The sequence below is a fragment of the Aythya marila genome (assembly GCF_965140915.1).
Source record: "Aythya marila genome assembly, chromosome: 6".
In the NCBI taxonomy this organism is placed as follows: domain Eukaryota; kingdom Metazoa; phylum Chordata; class Aves; order Anseriformes; family Anatidae; genus Aythya; species Aythya marila.
This window is the reverse complement of record NC_139047.1, coordinates 33,540,433-33,554,952: the sequence shown is the minus strand read 5'-3', so window position 1 is coordinate 33,554,952 and position 14,520 is coordinate 33,540,433. Positions and strand designations below refer to the sequence as shown.

At 44.4% G+C, this 14,520-nt stretch overlaps 1 protein-coding gene across 1 annotated transcript in view; it reads left to right on the top strand.

Annotated features, from left to right (window-relative positions):
* The window catches only part of NXPH2 (neurexophilin 2), a 33,378-nt gene extending 21,656 nt beyond the window's left edge, over positions 1 to 11,722 (top strand). The window contains exon 2 of the mRNA XM_082763676.1: positions 10,799 to 11,722. Coding sequence (XP_082619802.1) covers positions 10,799 to 11,542 — 744 coding nt within the window. The 3' untranslated portion in view covers positions 11,543 to 11,722. The remainder of the gene's footprint in view (positions 1 to 10,798) is intronic.
* The last annotated feature ends 2,798 nt before the right edge of the window (positions 11,723 to 14,520 follow it).

Below are 14,520 nucleotides of genomic sequence, written 5' to 3'. Positions count from 1 at the left end.
TCTAGTTAAACCCTGCTAAATATCACATGGCGACTGGATTTCAAATTTGGACCTCATCATTTCTTAAGCATCTCAAAACTGCCATTTCATTTCAGAATTAACATCTTGTGTATCTAGCAGGGCTCTTGAATGGGAGTAATTGTGTATTCTTTGTTTGTTTTTAAAATTAATCCAGAAAGTTGAATTCTTAGATTGATAAGCAGCTAAAAAATGGCTAAGGAAAATATTTCTATTTTAGGAAGCTTTTAATTTAGAAAGGATTTGACCAACTAATCTCTAACTGCTCCCCAAATCTTCAAAGAACAACCAAATTCAAGCTGGAAGGAATTCTGTTTTTCCTTTTCTTGGGGACACAAAAGATGACTGACTAAATTAAAAGGGATTAAATTTGAGTTTAAACAGGACCTTACAGTGTAAGTCAGTACTACACCACAAAGCAGTGCACAGCAGCTGCACGCATGGCTGACTGCTGCTGGTCAAAGGGTAATATTGTTTCGCCTTCAAACTTAATAATAAGGCAGCATCAGTTCATGATTTTCTCCTCTTTAAGAGAGTAATTCATTTTGGAAAGCAGCATGCAGGCTTGTGTGTAGGCAGCAATGAAGTATCTGGAAGTGCCCCCGTGTGCTCCCTCATGCTAGGTGGCTTAAAAAGGAAAAAGACTTTAATTTAATTTAGAAAACTGACGTGGGCTCCCCAGTATCACGCCCATGCTGGGGTGGGCAGCGAGAAGGGGCCAGGCTGTGCTCGCAGCAGGGGGCTGTCACCCCAGGCCCCATGGCACCCCAAGGCCACGGGCAGGGGGTTTCTCTCTGGTTTTCTCCCCTCATGCTTGCTGCCAGCCTTCAGGAGCCCCGTGCTGCTCAGCCCTGCAAGCAGCAGCTCTTCCAGAGCCATAAGCCACCTTCCTCCTCTGCCTCGGCCTACACTCCTACAGGGCCTGGAAGTCAGATTTCCAGGGTCACCATGTGGAAAGCAAGCAGTGAAATGGTTTTTTTTTGGAGGCCAGCGTGGATCTTGTGATTATAATTGTTTCCCATATCCTTGCCTAGCTCTTGGACACATCCTGTTCAGATGGCGGGGTGGAAGATTGACAAGGGATCGCCAAGCCCTGCTTTTAGGCCCCTCACCGTGCAGCATGTCTGGCCTGGCAAGCCCAAAACCAGTGTCAGGACAATATCTGTGCTTTTCATTCCTCGAACAGGACATTTCCTAACACGACAGAGTTACACACCCTCTAGCAAGAGGCACATAACAGTGAAAGCTGAAATCAAGTCCAGATACACTGACTTTGTCTCTCTCTCCCCTCCGTGTCCCACGGAAGGCAGCAGTCCGCAAGCACACACACACAGCCTTCCTGGGACAGACCCATTTAACTATCTTCATCTCTTCAGGTTGTTAGGAAATGCAGCCTGCAGTGAAGCAACAGAAAAATCTGATGCTGTATTTAACTAAGTGTGTTCATTGCCTATTAAAATGTAACTCCTCGTTTTAAAATAGGATTAATTAAAATGTACAAGAATGCAATTCAGTTACATTTTATGCTTCAGCCCAGCGCACGCTTTTTTTCATAACTCGATCCCAGAAGTAATATTCAGGGCAGCACGGCATTCTCAGTCCTGCCATTAAAAGCGCAAATGAATATAAAACCTGTTCTTTTCAAAAACTTGGCTCCAGTATTGCCATTGTTAGATTTTGCGTAACATATTACTTTGGCCATTACTGTTTTGCAAGATAATTGTATCAGTGATCTAACTTTTGACAGTATCCAAAGTGGCTGAAAATAGTTTGCTGCAGCACCTTTGTCTTTTAAAGGCCATTTGGGGCTTGTTATTTTAATCCTTGTGCAGCCTGATTTATCACTTCAAACATCTGTCAGCTGTGCTTTGTCTTGAAATTGATAGTGATAGTGTTACTGATTTTTCAACAGCAGCTGTTAGAGGTTCATTAGTTAGACTCTCAAAGGGAGTAGATAACTGTAATATTTTTCTTTGTTAATCATCTCTTACGTGCTGTAATAATTCAGAGTTTGAAATCTGCTAGAAACGTACAGCTTCTTTCTGTTTCTAACTTGTCAGAAGCATACTTTTATTCATTTAATCTGGCTAGATTATTAAAACTCTACCTCATAATGCTGTTAAAGTATTGAATAATGGCACGTGAGTGGTAAGATAGAAAATCACCTTTTCCTGTGTCGTGCTTAGCATGGAGGGAGGTCAGCTGGGTCTCGGAGTTCTCATCCAAATATGAATCAACTCCAAAGACGAGATTAAGGGCTGTTCTGTAATTGATTTTTAATTTAAAATTTATAAGGCATACAAAACCTAGATGACAACTTGAGTAAAATCAAGTTGATTTCTAACAGGTACAGCAGTTTTACATTAATGCGGTTTCCCCGACACATAAAATTGTCTTAATGGTTTACTGTGGCTCTTAAAACCTCTCTCCCCCTCAATCCTTTCATGCCCACCTCCGTCCGAGTGCCCTGGTGACTCCTGCTCGGAGCTTTGTGGGACTGGGGCAGCCATGAACTCTCCTGCTGTTCAGAGCCTATCAGTGCTACCACTGGTTCAAACAGCAGTGCTCACCAACAGATAATTACACTTTGAAATTAGTATTTTAATGAACTGATCTCCACAAATGTAAAGCGAAGTCTCCCAGGCATTAAAGAAATAAGCAGGAGGGAGAATTATTAACTGTAAAGTTCAACAGACAGCAGGTCAGCAGGTGCTGTGTTGGCAAAGGACTCGAAGTGGTTCCATTTCAATTTGCTGTCGGAGGAAGCTTTTTTAGGTATTAGTCCTGCAAGCCGCTGAGCAGCATCTGCAAGTGGCATGGTGGAGGTTGAAAGCACCTGGGACATCTCACAGGCTTACCAGACAAAAGAAATGTCTTCTAAAAATACCTAAATATTGGTTGGGAGGCCAGATTCATCCTAAAGGACAAGTCTCAGTCCCGTGAGCTGATACATGTCCATAGCACCAGCTAAGCTCCATACAAAATAGGTTTCATGAGCACAGCTTGAACTTCCAGCAGCTGAACACGGTGATTCAAAGAGCACCTGAAGCTCTTTGCAGGTGCCCAGGGAGCAAGGCCAGAGACCTCAGGGGGCTCGGTGCAGCCTCCCCAGTGGTTGAGGTGTTCCCTTCTGAAAGCTGGACTGGTGCCCTGGCCTTGCTGGCAGCAGGCAGGGTGGTCAGGGAGAGGCTGTGAGGAGGACAGGAGCAAATGGGGCCAGAAGGCACCCACCAGAAGCAGCATCCTGAGTGCCCTGGCAAATGGCCAGAGCCCCCAGCCCACTGCAGCAAGGAACCTGCATGCTCAGGTCAGCTTTCAGCTTCCCCTTTCCCTTACCAGGATCAGAAACTGGCCTTGAGAAAAGCACACTCCCACTGTTAAAGTCAGATTTTCAGCTTTCAGCCATCTGACTTTGGAAGTCCTTCAGAAGTCCCATCTAGGCAGATTATGCCATTAGTATTTCATAGACTTGATGACCTTTTTATTTCACTTGCTGAAGGGCAGCTCATCTCTACCAGAGACGCTGCCCCGCTGAGCCCCCCCACCGCAGCATTCCCTTTCCTGGCCTCTCATCAACTACACACGCTTCTCGAATATTTTAGGTACTTACATAAGTACAGATCCCAACTAAGATTTCTTTATCTATCGTGACTGATCTAGATGTTCTGTTATGACACTGCTTTTCAGATCAGTCACGGAATGGTTTACATCTCTATTACTTCTCCACCCTTGAAAAAGAGCCGAACGCCTCACAAGTGGCAAAGAGAAAAACTACTTAGTAATACCAATATTTATATCTAATCTATGTCAGACAAAATTAGGAACCTTTTTTTTTTCTTCTGTAAACAAATAAGATACCTATTTTTTATCTCAAAGATCTCTATTTTAGCTTTAAGGGAATCTTTAATGGATTTAAGTAGAATAAGGTGAAGTCTTCAACAGCTGAGTTGTGTGCATTTTTTTTTTTTTTGGCAAGTAGCATTTCTCAGAGTGAATTTTCTGTTGTTTCAGCAAAAAGGTAGATCAATGCAATACACGGATATCATTTAAAAGCCATCTATGCAATTTATCCAATTGAAGCTGGAGGGAACAGTTAAGCTGAAACTACTAGTAGGGGTTATGGGTAAAATGGCAAATGCTTTCCACAGATACCTTTCTGGAAAAAGAATTAATTACAGGCTTCCTTTTTTTTTTTTTTTTTTTTTTTTTTTAATTTTCCTTCTCTATTCTTTTGCTTCTTTCTCCCCCACAAATTTCTTTCTTTATTGAAGTGCTGTTTTAGTAAAGTACTATTTTGCTTTCTCACAAAAAGTGGATAATTTTATTTTATTTTATTTTTCTCTAAAATATCATATCAAGGATACATTTTGTTGAAAAATATGCCATGAAATCATGGTCTGAATTGGAACTTCTCTCAGCATGCCCATTTGTTTTAGACTGATATGTTTGTCTGTAGGTTATTTGAATGATAGCTATATTCTCGTTAAAGCAAAGATTTCTACCTGTTACCTTCCCTAGCCTTCAGGGGTACATAGATGTAGACAGAGGTTTTCTCTCTCAGATCTTTTGCAGAAAAATGGCAAAGCGCCTTTCAGTGGCGCTCAGCGAACCCACTTTATTCAGTTCCCGTATTTCTGCCGTGAGAATAAAAGAGGAACTTGCCGTATTGTAGTGGGGGAAATGGTGCTGAGTCTGCACATTTGCTTTTATGTTTCCAATTTATGTTTTCTGCCTTACCTTCCGTGACAGTCTGAAACTCCTGAAAGGCAGAAGGCTAAGCAGTTAAAGAAAGCTTCGGGCTGGCTGTTACTGTCATATCTCCTTCAGGTATTTAAGTTTATATTCGTGTTTATCAGGATTCATTGAATTTCAGGCAATGATATGCAGTGTCAGAAAATACAAATATTCACAATTAATATACAGTCCCATTGACTCACTCCCCATTTTCTTCCTGTGACATCCCCATTTCACTGCTCTGACACTTTCCCAGAGCTGCTGGGGGGGTTCGGTGCAGGAGGGCATCACACTGCCCATGGCTGGCAGCAGCAAGCAGAGCGGCCCCAAGCACAGCGTCCCTCTGTGAGAGGCATCTTCTTGCAGGATTCCTTTACAGGCAGGAAGTTTAATGGGCTGTAAGGTTCAGTTGTGCCTGATCTTTGCCTCCACTTGCGATGCCTTCTGTCATTCCTTTAATTTTTGGAAGTTGTGAAAAATGTACTTCCTTCCTCAGTCTGCTCCTGTCCACCAGCTCAAGGGCTGCCATGCCATGGGGCTGGTTCAGGGACACCCCTGGCTCTGGCTAGGGCATGCCGCGGCCACCCCAAGCACCCTCAGGTCACCCAGCACCTCCTCCGTCACCACAGCAGAAGAATTCAGCTCAGGAAGTAAAGCCAGTAGTCAAATACAGAGCCTTTTGTTAGCTTCACTTCATCTCCAAGTCATTTTGTACTTTCCTCACAGCTGAAGCGAAAGGCAGAAGTTAGCTGCGCTCCTTTGCAGCTCTCGATATTTTCCCGGTATGTGAGCCGCATTCCCTGCTGCCAGGCCCTCAGGTATTTACAGACACTTTTGAACTTAATAATTTCTAATAAAGTAGCTTATCTCAACTCCTCTATCTGATTTAAAACAGCTCCTGGGAAAAGACACAAGCCCCAGATCATGGCAGGATGCTCAGTGCTTCCTGCAATGAGCTCAGCCCCCAACTGCTGTAGCTGCAGCCGCGTGTCCATGGCTTGGCGTATCAGGACCAGGGCCCTCAGCTGACTGCAAAGTCCAGTGGAGGTGGAATTGGTGCAAAACCTTGGACCTGCCTGGCACTGAAACCTCTTCAACTCTGAGCAAGCAGCGACTCGTTCCTTGGTGCAGGCTGACCTGCACGATCTCTTATTTTGTTTTCTCAAGGGAAATCCAAACATCTCCCAGCAGCATTTCTGGGAGAAGGGAAGCAAAATCAAAGTTTTTGAAGCAAAAACCTGAACATAAGTTTGGGCTGCTGAAGATCCGAGTATCCAAAAGAATTTTTCCTTTAACAACCCCAGTTGTTAATTCAAAGCTTTCATTCCTAGCAGAAGCTGCAGTGGTAAATGAGAGTTAAACCACCTTACAATTGCAGCTCATGTGCTTATAACATCCTGCAAAATGAGGCTGTGACTGGATGGGACAAACATGGCTCTTAAACATAGTCCTGCTAAAAGACGTTGCTTAATTCCTAAATTCCTTGAAGCATTCCTGACAGCAGTCGCATCTGCTGCCATAAAACCCATCGCGGCCTCTGCCTTTGAGAAAAACGTATTTAATAATCGGTAAAGTTCAAACTCAGCTTGTTGTGATGAATTATTAGGAGCCGTCATCATTTTCTTGCAAAAAAAAAGGTTATAATGGAACACAATTTTATGTTTTTCCATTTAATTGATGACGGTCTGAGTTTTTATTAATCTTCCTGGGCTCTGGTGTAAGATGCTGAAAAAGCTAATATGAGATCATTGTATCTGGTTAATGTGTGTGCTTTGCAAAATTGATAAGGCCTGTCAAGACATAAATTATTTAAAATTTGATAAATGTGTTGAAATCATTGAATTTTCAAACAGATAAAGCAGAGCTATTTCTCTTCCTTCTACCCCCCCATTCACAGCAAGGTTTTCGTGAGGCCGCTCAATGATTCTGCTTTATTCTTGCAGCGCGTGGCTTGCAAGATGCTGAGATTAGCATGAGGCAGCCAGGGCAGCATCCTCTGCAGCTACAGCAGTGAGATGAATACAAACCCTCGTGATGCAGCGGCAGGGCTGGGACCAGAAGAGAGCTCGGAGCCCACTGGAAGCTCCCCCAGGATGAGTTTTTCTCTTGTCTGCGGGATAAAAACGCTCACCGCAGCACGGGCGAGTGGCAGACTGGTGCTTCAGAGCAGTTTATCCCACCAGACCTATTTATTTCAGCTAATTGCCGGCGGTTTTTAAATGATTCCTGGCAGGGCAGAAGCTACAGAAATGATTGCTGGTGATTGATGACTAACCTGGATCAAGTCCCCAAAGCATCAGAACTGTTAACTCTTGCATGGCTGCTCCTCCTTTATTTAGTGCCTTGCCCATGGAGGAAGGTGTGGGAGCAGGTTCCAGGTGAGCGAGCACAAATTTAACGGGGCAAATACAAAAAATACAGCATTTACTGATACCGGCGTTGCTTCAGCACAGACTAATTTCTTAAAAATAGTTCACAGGGACCTCATTCAACCCTGTGCCTCTCTGCCATGATCTGAATCATTCACGGAAGGGAAAGGCCTTGAAGAGAAATCACAATCATTCAAAGAAGCATGCAGGAAGAGCCAGTGGTTTGAGTGAAAACCACACAAATAAACACGATGCTATGCTTTGGTCTGAACTGCTTCTGTGGGTAGCGTACCCCACCAAAAGAGCAAGGCGTGTTGTGGGTTCTGCACAGCGTGACAGGTCCAAGATAATGCCCGGTACGGGAAAGTATCTGCGGTCTGATGGAAATTTGGGGGTAACCGGGTGACAGTTTACAGCCTCTGTAATACAGAAAATAGATGAGGCGATTTCCTCTGCTTGGGAATTGATGGGTTGGAGAGAATGGGAAAATGCAGGTGCAGCAGAGGAGAACTACAGCCACAGCCATCTATTTAAATGTATATACAAACTTCCCATAGCTAGTATTTTTTTCAAATACCTTCCTAGCAATATTTTCCACTATAGAGAAGCACCGTAGTGAGATGGGAAGATGCTGAGGAGGTCATTTTTTCCAGCACGCTCTGCATTCTTTTAATACGGATTTTTTTATTTCCTGGAAATTGCTAACCAAAGTGAATAACCAGCTGAACAAAACGCATCGGCCCATCCCTGCTAATAGCAAAAGGCTGTCATCACGTGAGGGGTCTGTGCAATGCGTAGCAGCAAAAGATGGGTTAGGGTTTGGTTCTCTCGTGTTGCAGAAAGCTTTATTTAAAATAGCAAAGTCTGTGCACACACACAAAGGGTTTTGTACAAATATTATTCATGTTTCTGAACAAGGTGCCCTCACTCATGCTCCTGCGCTGGGCACCGAGCAGAACCAGGCTTTTCTTTGTTAGGCACTGTTTATTGAACGTTTGCAGAACACCACAAATGTACCATCCAGGGCTTGCAAAGTCCCCTTTCCTGTGACTGACTGAGCCGATGACTTTTTCAGCCCCTGAGCCTTGCTCCTACAGCAAGATGAGGGAAGAGGGCAGCAGCAGGAAGAGGCAGAGTCAAGAGTTAAGGCTGCCCAAGTCCTGTAGTCTTCAACCTGTTTGAGAGAGGAGGGAAAAAATACTCATTTTAAGGAAGCAGCAGCGATTATTGGGTGCTGTATGTGCCCTAAACAGGAATATTGCATCCTCATGATTCAACACATTAATGGTTTTGTATTCCTGTGTTATGAAAGCCAGTTCATTGCCACATGAACCAGCCCATGTCTCTGCAGCTCCAGCGGCAGGTCTCACTGTGAGCGTACCAGCTGCTCCTTCACTGCAACACATACACAATTAAACGTCGTGGCAGTGGCTTGGCATGGCACAACTCTGCAATTCCACCACCATGGCTGTGAAATAACTGTGCCCTAATACCTTCCCGATGTGACAATCCTGACTTGTTTTATCATGCGGTAATGTTTCCCATTCCTTAGCTCCCCCGAACCTTATACTACATATTTCTTCTTTTTATGGCGGAGCCTGCGGAAAGAAGCACTTACGAAAGCAATGCTCTGCTATCTCATTTGGAGTGAGCGCCCCCAGAAGAGCCATACGCCGAGCATTACCGCTAACACATGGCTCAATGCCCTCTAGATCTCTTCCTAAAAGGAAGGGGAGGAAAGCCAAAGAGCCGCTGCACACATACCAATAAGCACTGAGGAAGGAAAGCAGCCCAGAAGGACGGCTGTGTGCATCCCTGTGCCCTTGCCAAAGGACAGGCAGAGCTGCGTGTGGACACAAAACTGGGTCCTCCTGCGCACCGAGCGGCTTTGGGGCCAGCAGTGCTCCTTCACCTCACCCCCTGCAGTCCTCAGCCGGGTACCAGTTGTGGGTACCTGTGCCTCCAAGTGGTTGTTAGCACTTCAAATAGGAGCAAAAGCTTCTGGACTTTCAGCCCTATCCCCACTGGAGCCTGGGGCTGCCACACGATGGCATCCCACCTTCATCACCTCCACATCCTCGGTGCCAGCCCCGGCCTGCAGCGGGGAGCTCCCAGCTGCTCCCAGTGCCACCTGGCTCACCTTCAGCCCTTGGGCTGGCTTAGCAGTGGCTGAGGACCTATGCATAAACATGCAGTGCTGCACCGGGAGCTTTCCATCACCGTGACAGCTTCCCCCAGCATCGCTATGACAGCAGTATTCGTGGTGGTGCAGATAAGCATCCGTCTCTGCTTCCATTAGGATCTCCTATTTTCCCAAGTTCGTAGCTCAGCCATAAAAAACGTAGCATGGAGGCAGAGACTTGACATACAAGGTCTCAGGCTGAGAGTGATGGCTGGTGTCTTTTTCCCCCTTTCCAACCTAAGGAAGAAAATAATTTACCTACGGAGGGGTGCTCCTTCCTCCCCAGCAAACCATGCCAGGAGGAGGAGGAAGGAGCTTTTCTTTGGGGGTGGAACACTCTACAACTCAGTTATTTCCCTATTTAGCTGCTTTTCATGCCGTTCATGCAATGGGTAGCGTGTTGGTGAATGATAATGCAGCTGAAAAGCTTCTCTTTGTACGTGAGGATACTGATGTAGGATAGCCCTGAGGAGGACTACCTTGCAAATATGTTTTACAAAATTTATGTCTAAGACTTCAAGGGCTTTAAAACAAGTCAAATGTCCACTTCTAGCCTGTCAAAACACACGTCCTACCTCTGATTTCCTGACTACACGCTCAACTTCTGTCTTTTCAACAGGACTCCCCTCTCAGGGTGTGCAGGAAGAATGTACCTGGGCAGTATCTGTGTGCATTGAATCGGGAACCTGATATTTACTGAGACACGTGGGTCAGAAAGCTAACACTGTCACTGCTACAAATTGTTATTTGCTCTCTGACTGCAAACTATTTTGCATTAGACATAGCTTGGCCTAGTCATGTTACTGAAAAATGATGAGACGTGCTCTACAAGTGAAGTTGCTCAGCTCCTCATGCAGGTTAGGCCTTGCAAAATACAGGCAGCTTAGCACCTGCAACCAACGCACCAAAAGCTATGATTATGTTCACAGTCTGACTCAAACTGAGAGCACGAGTGGGCATACCAAGTTAGGTATGCCAATGGAAGAGACGAGACCAAAAATACAAATGTATAATAAACATTTTATTGTACAGATAGGAGGATTTTAAGCATTTGGCAGGTTAACTACGCAGAACAAGAAAACAGAATGGAAAAAAAAATCTGCTTTTGTCTGTCACCCCATCTTTTAGCAGAGGTTCTGCTTTGCTGTTCGGGTTTTCTTGTGTCCTTAGGCATGGTTTTATCTAACACATCTGAGAGCAGTGTGTGCTTGCCTTGCTTGACACATGACAGTCCTCGACCTGTCCAGAGATTTATGCATTTGTTCCCCTGGATGGCTCCCATTGAGCTTTTTGCATCTGCCGTAAGCTATTGTGAATAAAATCCTTGAGCTTTCATGGGGCAATAGAAATTACTCATTACAGAAGTCCGTGTGACTGAACTGGCACAGATGTGGTTCAGTCCCCACTGATATAAAAAGAAATATTAATAGCTCCTTTCGGATCTTGACATTTTTATTTTCATACTTCATGCCATTCTTTTTCTGTTTTGAAACAGGTATTTTGTGACGCTAATCAAGTCGTACAAGCCACGGACGTGCTGGACTGGGAAGACAAGGATGCTGCAGAGACATTGGTCGACAACGTGGTCCACTCCAGGATCATCAATCCCTTACGCCTGTTTGTTAAGCCATCTCCAGTACTGAAACACGGCCAGGTGTCCTACTCAGACAGCACAGAAAACTTTTGGGATTGGTTGTCCAACATCACGGAGGTTCAGGAATCTCTTGCACGAACTAAACGCAGACCTATAGTAAAAACTGGGAAATTCAAGAAGATGTTTGGATGGGGCGACTTCCACTCCAACATCAAAACTGTTAAACTGAACCTCCTGATCACAGGGAAAATCGTTGATCATGGCAACGGCACCTTCAGCGTTTATTTCCGACATAACTCCACAGGTCTCGGGAACGTTTCTGTAAGCCTGGTGCCACCTTCCAAGGTGGTTGAGTTTGAGTCGTCTCCACAGTCAACGCTGGAGACCAAGGAATCCAAGTCCTTCAATTGCCGGATCGAGTACGAAAAAACAGATCGCGCTAAAAAAACTGCCTTGTGCAATTTCGACCCCTCCAAGATCTGCTATCAAGAGCAGACTCAAAGCCATGTCTCCTGGTTGTGTTCTAAACCCTTTAAAGTTATCTGCATTTACATTGCTTTTTACAGCGTAGATTACAAACTGGTGCAGAAGGTCTGTCCTGATTACAACTACCATAGCGAGACTCCGTACCTGTCCTCTGGCTGAGACAGCCGCCAGTAACTGTAAAGATCCAGCATCAGTCATAAAAATCAGCATTCCCATTAACCTTCTGGAGAAATATGTTTTCCTAGCAGGTTAAAAAGTCTTTTAAAACTGTAGCTGTGTTTGTGCTGTATCGTAAATAATCAAACTGTTTATGTAACAATCATTTTCATTTGAGACCATTGCACTTTAGCACTCTCATCGTTCACAAGGGAACCACCAGGCAGACACATGATGAAAAAAAAAAAAGAAATCAAAGCAAATTTTGTCTGTAATGAGCATCGATCATGAAAATAATTCTTTTTTAAAGAAGACTCAACAGCAGAGAGATTATCTTTTACTTGAATTGGACAACACTTAGCAGGAAACGATCCTGTTTCTCATTGGGAACTTTAGGAGGTGACAATATAAAGAATAAAGTGATTCTCAGCTGCTTATATGGAAACCCAAATAAACAGCTCTCCCTCTAATTTCACAAAGAATGTTATACACACAGGGCTCAAAGGATCAAGTCTAAATATTGAAAGTGTTATTTCTAGGAAAAAGAAAAGGAAGCTGCATTTCTATGAGTTGTAGTAGTTGTATGTATTCGTTGAAGTGAAGAGTGAGTAGTTCTTCCTTCAGACTTTTACCCATGGATATGCAATGATGTAATTAAACACTGATGAGTTTTAGTTTATTAGACCCACCAGGTGTGCAGGTTTGGTGTACATTTCTTCCTTCTGTGGTCATCACTGGTTTTGATCATTCTTAAGTGTTTGCACACTTGTACTAGTTTCATGGTGAGAGTATACATACCCTGGAAAAAGATAATCTCTGTTTAAGTCTGAAAATGGTAACAGGGGCTGGTTTCCCCTCAAAGGAAGCAATTGTCTTGCTACCACTATACTGTGGCGAAGAAAATACATCACAGTGTAAGGATGATGCCTGAGTAACACTAGCTTTCTGCTTAACAGCACCCAGTTGTCTTCCTTAGCATTGCATTGCATATTGAAGGTCAGTACATAGGCAATGAAAAACAGAGGAGAACAAAAATCTATGCATCCTCACCTCATAAAGCAGATTTCAAACAATTGCTGTCGATATGAAAACACTCAGCCAGACTCACACCTTGTACAGAAAGCATCTTGTAGTTGTAAAACCCAAGGGTCTGGCTAGGAATTTGCTTCAGAAGCAAAGCTGTTGCTCCCTCTGAAGTCAGTAGCAGCTAGCTCCAACGGTGCGGCGCCAAGCACAAATTCCCCAGGCTTTCTTGCAGTATTGATTTTACCACTGCTGCTGGTTTGCTATCGCAGACCCCTGTGACAGCCTGATATTACAGGTCCCGTGCAAAAAGCTGGCTGAGGAAGTGTTTTTCATTACCTATAATCAAACTAACATGCAGGGCCCAAGAAGCTACACGCAGCTTAAATGAAGTACTGTTAAAATACTTTGCTCAAGTTTTATGCACCCAGACAAATGACTGGCAGCTCAGAAGGACTCACTCATGAGATTAATTCTGATTTCCATGGTAAAGTCACACACATGAATTTATTCTGTCAAAAAAATAAAGGTAATGGTTAATTTGCTTTTCTCTTTAGGTGACAAACTTAAATGTGTGGTTTTGTTTCATCACAAATCTGAATGTTTTCCTCCATTTTATAGAGTCTCTCCTGTTCTAAATGATGTTTTTAGTTTGTCAATTATTGTTGATTCCTACAAGATGTTCTACTTTGTATTCTGTATAGCGTGTCCTCGTTCTAGCTGTATATAAGCTTGGATTTATTGCTATGGGTTCGGTGTTTGGTGCTTTTGTAACTTAGCTGTAAGCCATGATTTTATTGCCATGTATTTTTACTCAGCACTGTAGGCAATTAAAAGAAAACCCTACATGCTATTTATTGTAGAGTACGTGGAAACCATATATGTATATACACTTGAATATGTGTACATATACAGAATATATGTGTACATGTATTTGTATGTAAATAAAGAGAGTTTGCTAAATCTGTCACTCACTTGTGGTAAATTGGATTTTTTTTTCCCCAATATCACTTTGTGTCCTTATGCACAAAAACTCAGATATTGCTACACGTCACTGAGTATTTTTCCCAGCTGGAATTTGTTCTTTGATGAGATATTTAAGTCTGCCCTGCACCTGACTGTGCTAGAAGCCTGGGCTGAATAGGTTTGATAGTGTTTATGGCAGCTGAGAAGTGGATGGTTTGATGAACGTAGTCATGAACTGCTTAATTATTACATAAGGCCCCTGAGCCAGGGCATTAAAAGTAGAGGGGTTGGTTGGGCTCATGGCTGCTGGGTTCCTGCCCAGCAGAGGCTCTGTGGAGATGCAGGGCCTGCTGCTTGATCCGTCTGTGCTCGGGGAGCTTCTGGGGTAGGAGCTGGGTTCTCCACCTGCAGCTGCAGAGCCAGGGCCTGGGCTGGGCATCCCACACCACAGGGTGAGGGCCCAGGGCCTGTGGCAGGCAAGCGGGGCTGCGAAAAGGCCTCAAGCCTCCATTTGTTATGAGCCAAGCTCCAGGTAGCAAAATTGGCTCACACACCAAGAAGACAGGTGCCCAGGCAGCAGCAGATGACTTGAATCAAGTCTCGGGCCCACCCATAAATCCCCCCCAGGAGCTTTCCTTTCCCCTAAGGGCTGAGGAGTGACCACTGCCAGCCCTGCTCCTCTCCTGCCGCACCAGTGAACATGACATAGGCTAGGGAGAGCCGAACATTTTCCACAGAGAAAAAGGCCCCGGTCCAGAGGGCCCCACACACCTAAGAGAAGCCCCTGAAGGCTCAGGGTTTGCCTTACAGCAGGCCAAAAATTGGTGGTGCTGCAATGGCAGCCCTATACCACCACCCTCATCTTCCTCCTCCTCCAGCCCCAGTGCATTGGGGCAGCCTGGCTCTGTGCTTGACCCTGTGAGGGATGGAGCCCCGGTACCAAAACCCATTATGTCACAAAACTCACCTCTACCCACCACGTTGTTTCTGAT